The sequence below is a fragment of the Malaya genurostris genome, chromosome 3, assembly GCF_030247185.1.
Source record: "Malaya genurostris strain Urasoe2022 chromosome 3, Malgen_1.1, whole genome shotgun sequence".
In the NCBI taxonomy this organism is placed as follows: domain Eukaryota; kingdom Metazoa; phylum Arthropoda; class Insecta; order Diptera; family Culicidae; genus Malaya; species Malaya genurostris.
The window spans coordinates 248,582,950-248,599,874 of NC_080572.1; the positions used below are offsets into that span (position 1 = coordinate 248,582,950).

The window sequence follows — 16,925 nt, forward strand, 5'->3', positions numbered from 1 at the left end:
TTTTCAAAAACCTTTAAAAATTGTCTATTGAAATATATGCGGGGCATGACGCCCGATCGTGGAAAACATGAGAAATATATATTTTAAAATACGCGAAGTAACTATTATCTGAACATAGAGGCAGGATGATCCTAAACAACGGATTAAAGCTCATGACAACCACAGGGCAACATAAAGCTTCTTCTTCATATTTAAAGAAAGCTTTAGACTTTTCGTTATCGAAATATTGGCCAGGTGGAAGATTGTTCACTATTATTCATTAAATTGATAACTTATGGATAATTTTTGTAAGCGAATTCTTGAGCATTTTGCCTCACACGATTCGGGTCGTTTTGCTCCCAAAAATATGAGACGATAAATTTGACGATTTTTCTATAAAATCGCAAATACATCGTCTGTATTAGAACTAATTTTAAAAACCCGAATGATTGGCAAAGAAGTTCGCTGGTTACATAATTACATCTTTCTCACCCTAGAAAATTCCCCTACTATGGAACGAACATCAAAAATTCCTATAACAGAGACATAATTGTTTGTTTTTTTATTTTTCCAGATATGATTGAACCATCGCTATCAAAATTTTATAGTAATCTTTTATAGTAATTTCAGTGAAAAAAATTGGTAACTTTTGAGAAAAACAAAAGGTGCATTTTGCCTCGGGGGTGCGTTTTACCCATCTTCCCCTACAATTAATCGAATAGCTAAGTGAGATTTTCTATGTTTCTTTGAGTTGAGTGAGGCATTTGTTCAAAAACTATACCAAAAATTAACGCACAAACTTCGAGTTTCAGTGTCGCTATAACAAAAGTAGTGCACCAAATTTTCTATTATTTTACTCTATTTAGTTAAAGTTTCCAATTATATTGTAATCTGTAGATTGTAGATCGAGTAATTTTGCTAAAAATGAGGTGGATCGAGAGGAAAGATGACTATTGGTTCAATTATGAAATGGTGAGCTTTTGAATCGATTGTATCCACGAAACTTCCGATCAGACTCTTATGTCGTTTTCGTTTTTAAATTGCATTACACTGGTGTAGCGAATGCTGCACTGAAACCATTCGTTTTTGCCAATTGCACTACACCAGTGCTACACTTTTTCTGCACCGATACCACTGGTGTAGCACTCATCAAATGTTTGGTGTAGCTCTGTGTAATGGAATCGTTTGTTGTAGTCAATGGTTACTGTTTATGTTTTCGTCATTTTTGTTTGTTTATGGATGCCTCAGTGTAGCACTGCACCGGTGTAGTGAAAATTAAAAACGAAAACGCCATTAATATGTAAGCACGTTGCTCTGCAATACGTGTGGAGATTTTTCGAGTGAGTTGTAAGAAAGAACGAATTTTCTTTCCTGATGCCTGCTGCGATTAGCCAAGCCTTATGTCGTTTTTCATTGATTCCACTCGCTCGGTGCCAGTGTGTTGCCCTGACAGCCGATCAATGAAACAGTTTTGTAAAGTTTGGTTTGCATACATGCTGCTCGGAAAAGAAAACGGGTGCAAAATAGTTGCCCGCGAATTGCCCCGAAAGTGCATTTTTTGTGAGGTGCAAATCAATGAAACACAAGTGCACCTGTTTTGATTGCCCGACTGCACGAAAAGTGCACGAATCGAGCAAAACACTCCACGAGTGTTCTCAATGAAAAACGACATTAGTCGAGATTCAGAGAAAGTAAATCCCATTAGACGAAAATTAACTGACAGTATACCTTAAAAGTTTTACCATTAACCGGCTTTTTTCAAGAGAAAGGTCACGTCATCTAGAGGCAGAAGAAGAAAATCTAGTCATTTCCGATCATTTTACAATTCGATTATTGGACTGTGCTAGCAAATTATGTTCTGACTAATTCTAATGGCATAAAAACATTCGATGGAATCAGTAACTGTGAACAAATTGTGGGGATATTGTCAATCATGAAGAATTTTAATGGTTGCTTAAAATTGACCTAGTCGATTATCACTAGGCAAACTATTTATTATTATTCTTTACGTTTCGTCTTCGACTCGTCAGTGCAGAGCAGTTCAAATTGAACTGCTTATTGCAAACTTAAACAGTTCAACTTGAACCGCTAAGCAGACGTAAAGTTAATGCTACTTGCAAAACACTTATTCAGTTGGTACCGAAGTACCACGTCTTTCCTGACGTGCCGAACGAAAACGTTGCCCTAAGCACAAACATAGGCTAACCCCTAAATGACCATACCTGAATCGGCGAGTATAAGCCGAAAAAAACGTTATCGTTATAGTTTATTAAGAATAAAATGATAAAACCGATACACTGAAGAAGGATGTAAATAACATTCCGAAATACGTATCTGTATTATAACGTTCGATACACTTTTGTGAAAATAATGACTGTAATAATAGTGACTTTGTGAGAGTGTAATGGCATGACATAGTAGAATTGAACGGTACAGCAACAGTACTATTAGAAACTATTTATTTCCTATCGATTATTATTAGACGAGTTTCGCGCTAAATCGTATTCGCAGTTTGCAGCCTTCTCTCAGATTTGAATGGAACTTTGTGACATGCAGACTTTGTCCCAAAACGTCACTTTGCTTAAATTGCTCTGGACTGGCTTTTGAAAAGTGTCAAACTTTTTTAACAATTTTTTTTAAATGACAAAACCTACAAAAAAGTGTTATACTAATGATTTTCACAAAGTCTGTCAAATTTTTGAATAAAAATTTGATTTTGATGGCAAAGCAATTCCTGTAGTGAAATTTGACCTTCTGTTTCAACAAACTTCGCAGCCGTTTCAGAGTGTACAGAACCATTACATGGCTGGTGCTACGGTTCTACTGACACTACGATTCCTTCCAGGTCGGGGCTCGAACATACGACAACTGGTTTGTAAGACCGGTGCCCTACGCATTGAATCGTCAACCCGGGACAATTCTTAGAGACGGGACTCCTATATCGCAACATCTTTTTACTTCCGAAGAAATTGTTTTGCCAACTGAAGTATTCCAATGGCAGCGAGATAATTATAACAATCTTCAACATGCATGGTTTTTTCGATTCAATTTGACAATTTTTTCGTGTGTTTCACATGCAGGGTAGAACCATTTCCCCAGGTAGCAGAACTTACGTGCTCGGGTTCTGTTTCAGCGGTAGTTTGTTCGCAAATTTTAATTTTCTCTGTTTCATTCTTCGGTCTTTTTTCAGTCTGGTTTTCTCGTTAGATGTTTATTTCTATTACTGCTCGAATTATAGGCCTGATGAAAGTCGATTTGAAATCAGTGCTTATCCATTAAAATTGCCGAAAATTTTGTTCAACTTAATTTCAAATAATGAATGAGATATGGAACGAAGATAATAAGATGTTGATTGCATTGCACTTCAACATCCGGAATTGAATCTGAGTATAAACATTTATTGCCTTTCTCATATAGAAAGGCTATGCAATCGCTGTGAAAACCGAGTTTCAAACCGAGGCCCGGAGGGGCGAATGTCATATACCATTCGACGAACTGAGCAAATGTCTGTGTGTGTATGTGTGTATGTATGTAACAAAAATGTGCACTTACTTTTCTTGGAGATGGCTGAACCGATTTTCACAAACTTAGATTCAAATGAAAGACCTAATGGTGCCACAGTCTGTTATTGAATTTTATCCCGATCGGACTTCCGGTTCCGGAGTTATAGGATGATATGCACCAAAAAATGGGAAAAAATATGCACTCACTTTTTTCAGAGATGACTAAATCGATTTTTACAAACTTAGATTCAAATGAAAGGCCTAATGGTTATGGTACATGGTAATATATGAAAATTAAAGAAAAAGTGCACTAAATTTTCTCAAAAATGGCTCAACCTATTCTCAAACTAAAATTTAAATGAAAGGTTCATTAGTATTATTCACGAACGATGGTCAAAACCAGGTACAAATCCCATAAAACTGTCTGATAAATTCTTCTAGTTTGCAGAGCTTGTTAGTTTGTGGGCATGAAAACTTAATTCGGCACGACTGGCCCTCCCTTTTACTGTTCCGGAAGCACCGAAATTGAGGAAGAAAAATTCCAGAAAAAAGAACTCACTTCGATTTCTCAGCGATGCTTGAACCGATTTTCACAAATCTTGATTTGATTTGAAGCTCATATTATTTTTAAAGCTACTGTGAAATTTCATCCAGATCCGACCTCCGGTTCCGCAGTTACAGGGCCAGATGAGTGTCAAAGTTTTAGTTTTCAAATCGCCATGTACAATGACAATATGTACAACATCGGTACATGGTGGTTCGGTGGAAGAAGAAAACACAAAACGAACGATGCGTGCTTTGATCTATTTCGTAAACGCTATGAAGAAACGGTTACGGATGTCTGCTACTAGTGTTTAATATTGGTAAAAGACGGTGCTGCGATTGATAAAAATTTTAGCTATTCTATGATAAGTGCGACCGAAAGAATAAATGAATGTCATTGAATTAAAATTTACTTGAAAAAATATGCATTTTCACAGCCGTTCCAGTTCCGGTTTTGGAAGAATTGGAAATGGTGATTAAAAACTGCTAAAAGGATCTCACTCGCTTTCCTTCACGATGGCCAAATCGATTTTCACAAACTTATAACTTCAAAGGAAAAGTCTTACAGTTTCATACGGAATTACGGATTTTTTTGTGGATACTACTTCCAATTCTGGAACTACAGGGTAAACAGGATTTGTAGAGTTTGTTAGATTAGGTCCGAACAAACTATTTCTATTCAATGAACAGTTGTTTTAGTGAATTCCACAGCAATATTTATGATGTTATAAGTAATATGAGAAAGGCATCGTTACATCACTAGGTGGATTAAAACATGTTTTTGTATTACGAATTACTTCATACAACGGGCAGCATCCCGTTTACCAGACAAAACGAACGAATTCTGAGTAGCGTAACTTAGTTTTTCGAGATTTGCGTTCCTCCGTAAATACTCTTTCTACGTCCACTACTTTTGTACTACAGTTACTGCTGGTCGACCCGATTGCTTCGGCTTGTTTCCTGAAGCCAATCATCGTAAGTTATCCGGAACTTATTAACCTTCTTGTTCGTTAAACTCCATCTTTGCTTAATATTTGATTTGAGCTTGGCAATTTTTGGTTTAAGCATTTGTTTTTCTTGTTCCGAATAGTCATACATATTTAAAAGAAAATTCTCAATATATTGCAATTTCTTATCGAAATTTATACTTTTCTGTTTCATTCTTTGAAATAACTCGAGTGGAGTCGTTATTTTAACTCCTGATGGTCCCGTGAATGGCAAAATAACATATTGATAATTACATTCGATTTTTCCATTTTTCTAAGTTTTGTTTTATTGCACTCATTTTAGGATTTTTCTTAAGATCATAAAAAATCGCGACTGACTTTTGGTCTCAACATTTCTGAAGCATGTACTGATAGTTTTGCGGAATCGTACAGGATCATTAAACTTTTCCATGATGATTAACCATATATTTAATTTTAAAATCAAGCAAAACGGACCAATATTAAAAATAGTTTAATTTAGTGCCAACTTAGTAAAGTCTATAGCAGCCCTTACACGAGACAATATTATTGTCAATACAAGGAGTATTGACAATACTTTTGATCGTGTAATGGAAACTTCTTTGGATTGACGATAATATTGTCAAAAAATCAAAACTGCCCATCAATCCGACAATACTTTCTCTCCAGAAAGAAACTGTTAAATATGTGCAATGGCCTCTTCTCTCAATATTTTAATATTCATTGGCAATATTTAAAGCACCAAACACTTGAATTTCTCGAAAAACTCGGACTCTAGTTATCAAACCAATTGGATTGATGGTATTGACAATACTTTGGATTGACAATAATATTGTCACGTGTAAGGGCAGCTTATCATATATAGAATCATTTGATCAATACCTTTTTGAACACATTCCATTTTCCACGATACATTCGAACTGTTTAGATACTGAACTGAGCTGCGCATACACTAGCACTAGAAAATAACTTATTTTCACAAACACGGACAACAAAATAACAGACAGATCGCGATTACTACCAATACCCGACCAATGTGGTAGAAACAGGTGGGGCAAACACAACTCTTTTATGTTAGTGAAATTAACTTTGCTTCAGCAAAAGGGGGAGGGGTAAAAGTTTTTTTTTTGTTTTCGATCGGGCACGGGTCGGACTCGGGTTAGAAAACATGCTTACCCGACCATCTTCACATTTGGCCACGTAGGTTGCCTAAATATCCCTCTTAGCGGTGTCTCTAGAGCAGGGGTTCCCAAACTTTTTTGGGTCATGGACCCCTTTACTAAAATTAACTTAGGCCTCAGACCCCCCAACAACAAATTCCTTTGAAAATTCAGTTTCTTGCTCTTTTAATATTGATGTAAAATAATTACCAATGTCTGCGGATGTTCAAATAAACACAACTTTTTTAGCGTAAATATATCAAATAACAATTTATATCAAACAATAGGGGGTCGATTTCTAGACCTCGTCGACCCCCATAGTCAGTTTTCGTTTACGTCGACCCCCGCAAAAAGGATATCGACCCCAAGGGGTCTATATCGACCACTTTGGGAACCCCTGCTCTAGAGATATGTAGATATGGACGACAGATTTTAAAACCGAAACGTAAAAATAAGTTGCTTATGTTGTGTATTGTAAATAAAATAGTCAACTTAGTTATAAGTATATTCTGAAATTCGTGTTCGCCGTTTACTCATGGAAAATCCTTGTTGCGCTTCTCGTTTGATGCAATCAGAGTAAATCAGTATACTAACTAATTACTAAACTGAATTACTAACTCCTATTTTTCAATTTCTTTCACCAGGGTGATCTCGACCGCGAGCGACTCCTAGGCGATCGTCCACGGATGGTGTACGAAAGTGTGCTGGACGATGGCTTGGAAGGAATAGAACACCAAGAAAGGTAGGTCTACTGTCTTAGCCTCTGTTAAACCATTGTTCAACCACCTTCGGTTTATTGCCAACTTCAAAGGCTATGCTAGAACATCATCTGGCTAAACTTGAAGCAAAAAATCATGTTTTCATAATTCCCAGAAATCGAACATAGTTCCGTTCAGTGCCGGCTACACGTACTTGAATTCATTCCATTGTGACATTAGTCACGCTTGTTAGACCGTTACTGTAATGCTGATTTCAACATTCAATCACCATGTAGTACCAATTATCACCAAGTTAGTTCAACAATTATTACGAGTGTGATGAGGAACCTTTACAAGACAAAGTAAACAAATAGTTTAAATCGTCGCTAATTGCAAAGTCCACCGATTCATTAGTCATGTTTTTGTTCAGCCGCGTGGTTGATGCTGTGCTGGAAAAACTACTCGCGATTAGCACGATGCCAATGTGCGCAGTTTCGTCTGCAACGCGATCTATTGACTCAGATTGTGACTCTTCGCTATCTCTATTTTTGTTGATAATGCTATACTGCTAAATTTAGGCTGGGCTCAGTAACTGTTTACTCGTGAGAAATGAAATACTATGTTTGCCAGCAGCAGGAAAAAAAAAACAATACACGCGAATGGCTCAAGTTCAACGCCATCTAGGGACAGTAGTAGCACATTTCCTTTCTCATCATCAACTAAGGCAAGATTCTACGAAAAAAAAGAACAGAAATAGGTTACATCTCGTCAGCAAACGAAACCAGTTGATTGCGGTTGTCACCGAAAAAGGATAAAATCAATACGGGCGTCGATCACGTCATGCAGGAAACGTGATTATGGACTTGATTAGCGTGAAAGTGCACTTGTTTAATTAGAAGCATCATTGAGATGTTCGTAGTTTGAAGTTTTTTTTCGATCGTTTATAAACGGCAGCAACTTGAGTGTCCGGTTTGGAAATTTAGTCAATTCGGTTTGGTAACTGGATAATAGTTCGTGATCCCAGCAAATATTTCGATTCGTGGGGATAGACAATTTAAAAAAATAGTGCTTTTAGGGTGGATTTCTATCAGAAAGTTTTAGACCTAAAATTTCATCTCTTTTTCTATTCTCTTCATTTGAAGAACATTACTTTCCCAAACATAGTTTTAAAATATTTTAAGCTTTCGGTTATTTGAGTTCTAAATTTAGGAGAAGCTAAAAGGGTTTGATGACGACGTATTTCGAGAAGTTAAACAAAATGTTCAAATGTTTTTATGTTGATGACCGAGCGTCTCCGCGAAATTGAGATTGTATGAGGACGCATGGTATTCTGTTCCCTTCATGCTGATTGCCAAAGTATTGTGCGTTCACTTGATATTTAACGAATCTCGCACCAAATCGTATTTGGATTTGGAAGCAGCCTGTCAGATTTGAAAGAAACTATCTGAACATGTAGACTTCATCACAAAATGACACTTTGGTCTCTTTCAAAGGACAATCTAGATCAATTTTGAAAAAAATAAACAAAACGTGCAAAACGGCTTGTTGTTTCAAGTTAACTTGTCCAGAAATTCAAATTTAGGAGAGTACTGCCAACATTTGTTCAAGTAAGAGCGAAATTTGTTATTTTTTTGTGTTGTATAGTTCACGTTTGTTTACTTATATTCAGATCAATTGAATCAATTGAAGCCTCAATTTTCAAGCTAAGAATCGTATGTTCAATAATTTGGATCTAGAAATAGTTGGTTATATCCAAGTAACAAATTTTGATGCTGTGACTAAATCGCAATTAATAATAAGAGTTATTATTGTTGCAATTTGTTAACAACAAGTCACCATTAGTCAGAGAAGTCCATAAAGAGGAAAAATTGTTGAGGTTAAATTAACAAACCACTTGAATTTTCCGGATTTTGAACCTGATTATTATTATTTTTATATCGCTTTTATTTACCCTAACTTTGACCTTTATGGTAGTTGACCCGGAAGGGTCAAACATTGTTTGTTTTTTGCACATGTGTACTAAAAATGTATGTCCATTCATATTATCGAAATCTTAGTTGCCGAAATGGTTAACTAGGAAAAAACGATTTTTAAGACTATCTTTACGTTTCGTCAGTGACTAGTCAGTTCAGAGCAGTTCAAATGAAACTGCTTAGTGCTAACTTAGACAGTTCAATTTGAACCGCTAAACAAACGTAAAGTTATTACTGTTTGCAACACCAAAGTTCTAAGTCTTTCCTGACATGCCGAACGAAAACAAGTTTCGGCTAGTACTGGCCGATTCAGATGGTCATTTAGGAATTAATTCTATTTGTTTTTGTTCGGCACGTCAGGAAAGCCTTAGCACTTCGGTGTTTGTTACAATTGAGTTGCAAATAGCAATAATTTTACGTTTGTTTAGCGTTTCGAATTGAACTGTTTAAGTTTGAACTAAGCAGTTCAATTTGAACTGCTCTGCACTGACGAATCTAAGACGAAACGTAAAGATAGTGAAATTGGTTATGTGCCCTAGCACAAAATAAGGTTAATTCCTAAATGATTTATAAAAGTTTTGTAACATGCCGTGCTCAGTTTTATTGTTTTATTTAGTTTAGAAGAAAATTTCTCCTACTAACTGACTAGGGCAGTGCTTCGTAAACGGTTTAAGGCAAAACTGCTTTAGGCCACTAGTTATGCCGATGAGTAACCGTCGAAGGCAGCAAAATAACAATGTGTCTAGGTTTATTTGTTTTGCCCGGTATACCCAACGCAAAATTTGGTGTCTACGTAAAATCCAACGGAAGGTAAAGTGTTCGTGCTGCGTAAATCCACCTGGTTAATGCACCGAAGTATTTCTGAAACTCTTGAAATGAGTTTCGATTTGGTGAAATGCCAAAAACATGGCTTTCGACGAAATGATCCATTAGACGAAATGGTGTCCGTCGAAATGCCTTTCGGCGAAATAAAATTAGATTAAAATAAGTTTCTTTACTGATATTGTACAGATTTGAATTAGACTGTTTTCCAAGTGATATTTAATATGAATGGTCATTTCCCCCAATAGGACAAGTTACGGGTTCGAGTTCTGTCTCGGCGGTAATATTCTCGCAAATTTTCATTTCTGCTATTCCTTAGTACTTTCATTAATCTTTTTTTCCGTTGAGTGCTGGGGAGTGGTTCCAGCCGAAAAGGTGATTTTGTTTACAAACTTGATAACATATGAAATATAATGTAATATAATAGATTGATCTATCTAGCAATGGATCTAGCAAAATAATGGAGCTTAATTTGATTAGTTTAAAAATAGTTGAAAGATTTTTGTTTAATTGTTATTTCCAAATAATACATAATTAAAATATTAGAAAAATGTTGTATCTAGGTTAACAAGACTTGCAAAGCATTCGAAGACGACCGAAAGTTGGAGATTTTTATCAGGTGTACAACTTTGCTTCCGCCGTTTTTTTTTCAAAATTAATAGCTTTATTGCGAAAAAGTGCTTACAGATGTATTATTCAAAGTATTGTCCGTCGCTAGCGACAACTTTCTTCCATCTTTCCGGCAGTTTTAGGAACCCGGCTCGAAAAAAGGAGTCCTCTTTTGACACTATCCATGAAGCAATCAATTTTTCCAACTCTTCGAAGAATTGAAAATGTTGATCTGCCAGGCCGTGTGCCATCGAACGGAATAGGTGGAAGTCAGAAAGGGGCGACATCTGGGGAATACGGCGTATGGGGTAAGACTTCCCATTTCAGCGTTTCCAGGTACTTTTTGACCACTTTTGCGACGTGAGGCCGAGCATTGTCGTGTTGGAGGATGACATTGTCATGTCGCTCTTGATATTGTGGCCGCTTTTCTTTTAGCGCGCGACTAAGGCGCATCAGTTGCGTTAGGTAGTGATCTCCTGTAATGGTTTCACCCGGTTTTAAGAGCTCTTAGTAAATCACACCGGGCTGATCCCACCAAATACAAATCATAACCTTGGCGCCGTGAATATTCGGTTTTGCCTTCGACGAAGTAGCATTCCCGGGCTTTCCCCGTGATTTTCTGCGTTAAGGATTATCGTATCGAACCCACTTTTCATCACCGGTTACGATTCGATGTAAAAATGCCTTACGATTTTGTCTTTGAAGCAGTTGGTCACATACAAATAGACGGCGCTCGATGTCCCACGGTTTCAACTCGTACGGCACCCAGTTTCCTTCTTTCTGAATCATGCCCAGGGCCTTGAGACGTTTTGAAATGGCTTGCTGACTCACTTCCAACGAATCGGCAAGGTCTTCTTGGGTTTGGCACGAGTCTTCATCAAGCAATGCTTCTAGTAGTTCATCTTTGAAGTTTTTTCTCTTCCACCACCATGTTTGATTTCGTCATCGAAATCACCATTTTTAAAACGTTGAAACCACTCCCGATACGTTCTTTTACTAAGAGCAGCATCACCGTAAGTTTCTGAGAGCATTCGATGCTCTTCAGCTGCATTTTTTCGAATTGTAACAGAAAAGTAAAACTTTCCGCAAATGGCGAGAATTGGGCACATAAACAGACATTTTCGAGCGCGAATAATACGAAAACAAGAACAACTGTCACTGAAATGGCGATGACAATTCGTTAGGCACTGTACACACTCACTTTAAAGGAATTATCATCTATGTATTTTGACCAGCCTCAGCCGGTACAGCCACCTATCGGAAAACGGCGGAAGCAAAGTTGTACACCTGACAATAAACTTTATTTTAAAATAACGATCTCTTGAAAATGGTAGGATTTGGCAAAACATCGGTTTGTACCTTTTTCATTGATAATTTTATTCACTTCCATACAGTTCTGCCGAAAATCATCATTTTTTTTAATTTCCAATTTAGCTCAAATTTAGTATTATTTTTGTGCTAAGTTTTGGTTCTTTACTTTACTTTACTGACCAGTTTTGGTGCTTTACTTTACTGGTAGTGGAGCTAAAATGCGATCAAAAGTATTAAAATTGAAGACGATTTAAAAAAATCGAAACTACATAACATCTATAGTTTTCATGATTTTTTTTTAATTTTAATTGAATTTGGGTGCTACCAATTTATGATATTTTAGATCAAAGAAGGTGTTTTGATTTTAGATCAAAGAAGGTGTTTTTGAGTTTTAGGGAATAAATTCTTTTCGCTAAGTATGTTGTATCTTTTAGAATATTTAATAGATAAGCGGCTGCTTTATAACATGCACTTGGCGAAAAATGTTTGTAGTCGTTTTGTCCCGAAGATGAAGATCCGTATCAACTGATTGTCCTTTCTCAGTTTGATTTACTCGTCTTTATGGGCTTAAGCCGTTTGATTCTAGCTGTCTTGTTGAGATATTTCAGGCAACTTGGCTATTCATATCATGTGGTACAGAACATCGACGAACAGTTTGCCATAAAACTAATAGATTTTAGATTTAACTTGGTTTCGAATTTGTCTTGATATTGCGCTTGGTGTCTGGGAATACTTTCTTCTGCAAAATAACTATATTTTAATGTTCTTTAGAGCTTTTACAAAATATAACAAAAATGTGAGATTAAAATTGACCACAGTGTATTTGTCGATATATTTGATATATGCAGATGGAAACGCATGGTATTTAGTTCTAAGGGCAAGTGATATATGATTATAAAACTTAATACCATGCAACTCTATCTGATGATATCTTGATGGAGACGCATAGTTTTTCGAATGATTTATTTTTTTAAAAGTCTGATATTACGCCCACATTTTCTCAAGATCTGGAAATAATACAGCGTAATATACTCATAAATGATTTAGTTTTTATGTACAATCTAGAGAAGTGCAGTAAAATTTCATTCAATTCAATTGAAGCCGAATGTGAAACATACTGACAATCTTACTACTGCAGTAAACTTCACACTCTGACACACACAACGTTCGCTGACGTACCGAACCGGTAGCATTCAATTCTTCAATCGATTCTCTTCAAAACAAAGCTCAGTTCAACCACCGTCAGTTGATCTCTAGAAGTAACAAAACATTTTCTTACAATAGTGTGAGAGCGGCCTTCAAATGAGGTTTATGTAAACATTCGAATTGGTTCAACATAATAGATTAAAAACAAACCAGGTAGCTGAAATATCAATGAAAGAATACACATAAATTAATAGTTTCCTCCTTCAGTTCTCATTTTTAATACTTAACTCCATTTATAATTCTATGCAATTTGAACTTGTTCACTATCAACAGCGAAGACAACGAAGTAGCTAGACTACTTGGCACTTGAAACTGAGCAAGCAAAACTTCAAATGACTAGGTACGGTTATTCAACAGACGATGAATTCTGGGAGCTTCACTTGAAAATGGCAGCAAAATATTAATATGAATTCGTATCGATATGCCGACGGTCAGTGGTCATAAATTTCATTTTCTAGAGTGGTACCAAAATTGTAAGTGCTAATAAAATACATCGAAAATTTCGAAATCTTTTTTAAAATATTCCTGATTTGTTTAAAGTTTTTTGCTAAAGAGGTTTTTTAAAAATTAATAAAAATGAAAATTTGAAAAACCACCCTAACTCCACAAATAGAGCGGGTAAAGAGTAAAAATTTTGATAAAAAAAATTAAAAATTTTAAATGCAAACCCGGCTGATTTTTATATGCAGTTTTGACTGTTATTTTTTTTTTCAAATTTTGCCCTTCTCATATAGAAAGGATGTGCAATCACTGTGAAAACTGACTTTTGAACCGAAGGCCGAGTGTCATGTACCATTCGAATCAGTTCGTCGAGATAGCTAAATGTGTGTGTGTGTGTGTGTGTGTGTGTGTGTGTGTGTGTGTGTGTGTGTGTGTGTGTGTGTGTGTGTGTGTGTGTGTGTGTGTGTGTGTGTGTGTGTGTGTGTGTGTGTGTGTGTGTGTGTGTGTGTGTGTGTGTGTGTGTGTGTGTGTAAGAGATAAAAATATTCACTCGATTTTCTCGAAGATGGTTGAACCGATTTCCACAAACTTAGGCTCAATTTTATTCCGGTTCCGAAACTGTAGGTTAAGACATATTTAAAATGGTAAGCCGGCGAAGCGACAAAACTGTTTTGATTTATGAAGGTTATGACAGCTGCTTGCTAAATGGTCCAAACCTTCAAAGCGGAACTCACTTGATTTTCTCAGAGATGACTGAATTTGTTATCAAATGAAAGGTCTCATGGTCCCATAAACTGCTAAGGAGTGTTTCGAAAATAAGCTGCCCACAAATTTTTCTTTCAAATTATGATAAAAAACGATATTTTATTCAAACTAAAAATTAATCCTTTATTGTACGAGGTTAAATTTGAATATAATGAAAACCGAATAATATTTAAGTTATTCCTTCACGAATTTTCGAACTTTTGATCGAACGCTCTTCATCAAGTTCCGGACAAGTGCTGCATCGCATTTTTTGGACGCTTGAGCCTAAATTTTTTTGAACTCCTGCATGTTCTCAACTGCCTTACCAGTCTTCTTGAAGACCCTCTTCGCGATTGCCCAGTAACGTTCGATGGTTCGAAGCTGAGGGCAATTTGGCGGATTGACATTTTTCTCAACGAAATTTATACTCTTTTCCGCCATCCAATTGAGAGTGGTTTTGGCATAGTAAGCCGACGCTAAATCCAGCCAAAACAGTGGGGGTGTACTATGCTTCTTATATGAAGGCACCAATCTCTTCTGGAGACACTCAGATAAATAGATTTCTGCATTTATAGTTCCGGTAGTGTAAAAAATGGTTGACTTCAAACCACAGGAACACATTGTTTGCCATACCAGTACCTTTCGACCGAATTTCTCCACATGAATCGACCCGTCCGCATCGCTCACATCCTCCCCAAAGACGACAGTAAAGTATTGTGGACCTGGAAGGGTTTTTGAGTCCTCCATTACATAAGTCTCATCGTCCATCAAAACGCATGCATCCGGACACTGCAAAAGACGCGAATACAATTTCCGGGCCCTTGTTGCTGCTTGCTTCTTCTATTCTACACTTTCGAGATTTTCTGCTTCACTTTCTGTTCCAGTTTCGGGTTGGAAGAACCGGGTTTTCTGCCTCTTCGTGGTAGCTCATCCAAAAAATAGTATTCCCCAAACTTAATAATGATGGTATCAACACTGCGATGGCGAATTTCAAACCGCTTCGCCAATTTTCGCATAGTAATACCCTTCTCACTTAGCTATGTGTCCAGAACCTTAATTTTCACTTCCTTTTCAATACGCGACATTTTGAAAACGCAGAATTTCAACCGCAGAAACAGGTAAACAAACGAAAGCTGACAGCCAAAGACACAGCATGCTGTGATCTGAGCATAAAAAACCATCACAAATACATGCGTACAACACAAATGTATGTGGATAGCTTATTTTCGATACACTTCTTATTGAAATTCATCCACATCTGACTCGCGGTTTCGGAGCTAGAGAGTGAAGTGTGCTGCAAATTTCTAACCTTTAGAGCGAAGCTGGGAAAATTCTGCTTAATATGGCATAGTTGTTTACAATTTGGAGAGGTTATGTTAGTTTATACCCAAATGAACATTCTAGTTTTCATTTAAATTTAAAATTTTATTGTTGGAAGAATGGTCTAATGATATATCTAAAAATATAAGTAATATGAAATATAGCATCATTACACCATTAGGTGGATTGTGACTTTATTTTATTGTTTATTGCATTGTAGGTCAAGATGAAGAAATAATGAACAAAAAAGTTCGGATTTTTCAAATAAATAATAAATAATTTTAAAATTATTTTCGCGAGAATTCTATAAAAATTCGTAAAATTTTCAATGAAATACTAGATGCGATACAATGCACAGTGGGTAAAAAACGATCAAAAACGCGACTTTGCTCAATAATTTTATAAAAACATGAGCAAATATTTTCAAAATTAGTATTTCTTAGGAAAAATTTTCTGTAGAATTAATTTATAATAGTAAGAATATCCGCAAAATTCACTATCAGGCCCGTTTTGCTCCAATTACTCTTTTTTCTGACTTTACCTTGAAAATTAACTGTGTAACTCAGGAAAAAATTCAATTCCACCAATCGGAAGGTATTCCTGACATATTCATAAGTTAGATAAATGGATTGTTTTTAATAAGATTGACCGCAAACAACTGTTTTCTGTTTTACCCTCAGTCATCTTCTTCGATGAATTTACAGAAAAAAAAGTTCTACTGATCGGTGTTTGGACCAATTTTGGTTAAACAAGACTGTTTCGCATATAACCTCAAATAATAATTTACAGATAGCATGCTTCGTGCTACATCGTTTTACCTAAATTTTCCCTCAAATATAATTTTATGTTGAATTCAGATTTACAATCCCGAAGCAGATCCAATATGACCTACCAATGTTGGTTCATATTACGTGCAAAACATCTGTGATCCAATTAAACACAATGGGAATGACAGTACTAGCCTGTTTAACCCGTTTTACCCCAATTTATATCAAAAGTCGTATTTCTGGTTAAACTTTCTCTCGCATACCGAAAACAGGCTGATTGCGGGTGATGAAAATCGATTGATATTACGAAGAAAGACCTGAAAATAGGATTACGAATGAATTCAATGTTGAGCAAAATCTTAAGACTCAGTTAAAGGATAAATTGGGGTAAAACGGTATAACAAGATTCGTGCGATCATTGAATTCATTTGTAGATTCCTATTTTCAGGTCTTTCTTCGTAATATCAATCGATTTTCATCAACCGCAATCAGCCTGCTTTCGGTATGCGAGAGAAAGTTTAACCAGAAATACGACTTTTGATATAAATTGGGCTAAAACGGGTTAAACAGGCTAGTACTGTCATTTTCATTGTGTTTAATTGGATCACAGATGTTTTTGCACGTATTATGAACCAATATTGATAGATCGCATTGGATCTGCTTTTGGATTGTAGATCATATTTCAACTGAATATTATAACTAGAAAAGAAATGGGGTAAAACGGTGCAACGAGTTTTCTGCTGTCAAAAAAACTATATGCAATCGATTTGTTAGACTTTTTTACATCGGAAACATTCTATTCGCTCTTCTGCAAGTTCTTTGGTTTCATGTTATATAGTTCAGCTTGAATACAATGCAGTATAAAAAGGTAACTTGGGGTAAAA

At 36.2% G+C, this 16,925-nt stretch overlaps 1 protein-coding gene across 9 annotated transcripts in view; it reads left to right on the forward strand.

The window, feature by feature from the left end:
- The window catches only part of LOC131435325 (protein GDAP2 homolog), a 215,121-nt gene that overhangs the window by 107,197 nt on the left and 90,999 nt on the right, over positions 1-16,925 (forward strand). For all 9 annotated transcript variants that reach the window (XM_058603073.1, XM_058603076.1, XM_058603077.1 and 6 more), the window contains one exon: positions 6,795-6,892. In XM_058603073.1, the coding sequence (XP_058459056.1) occupies positions 6,795-6,892 (98 nt within the window). The remainder of the gene's footprint in view (positions 1-6,794; positions 6,893-16,925) is intronic.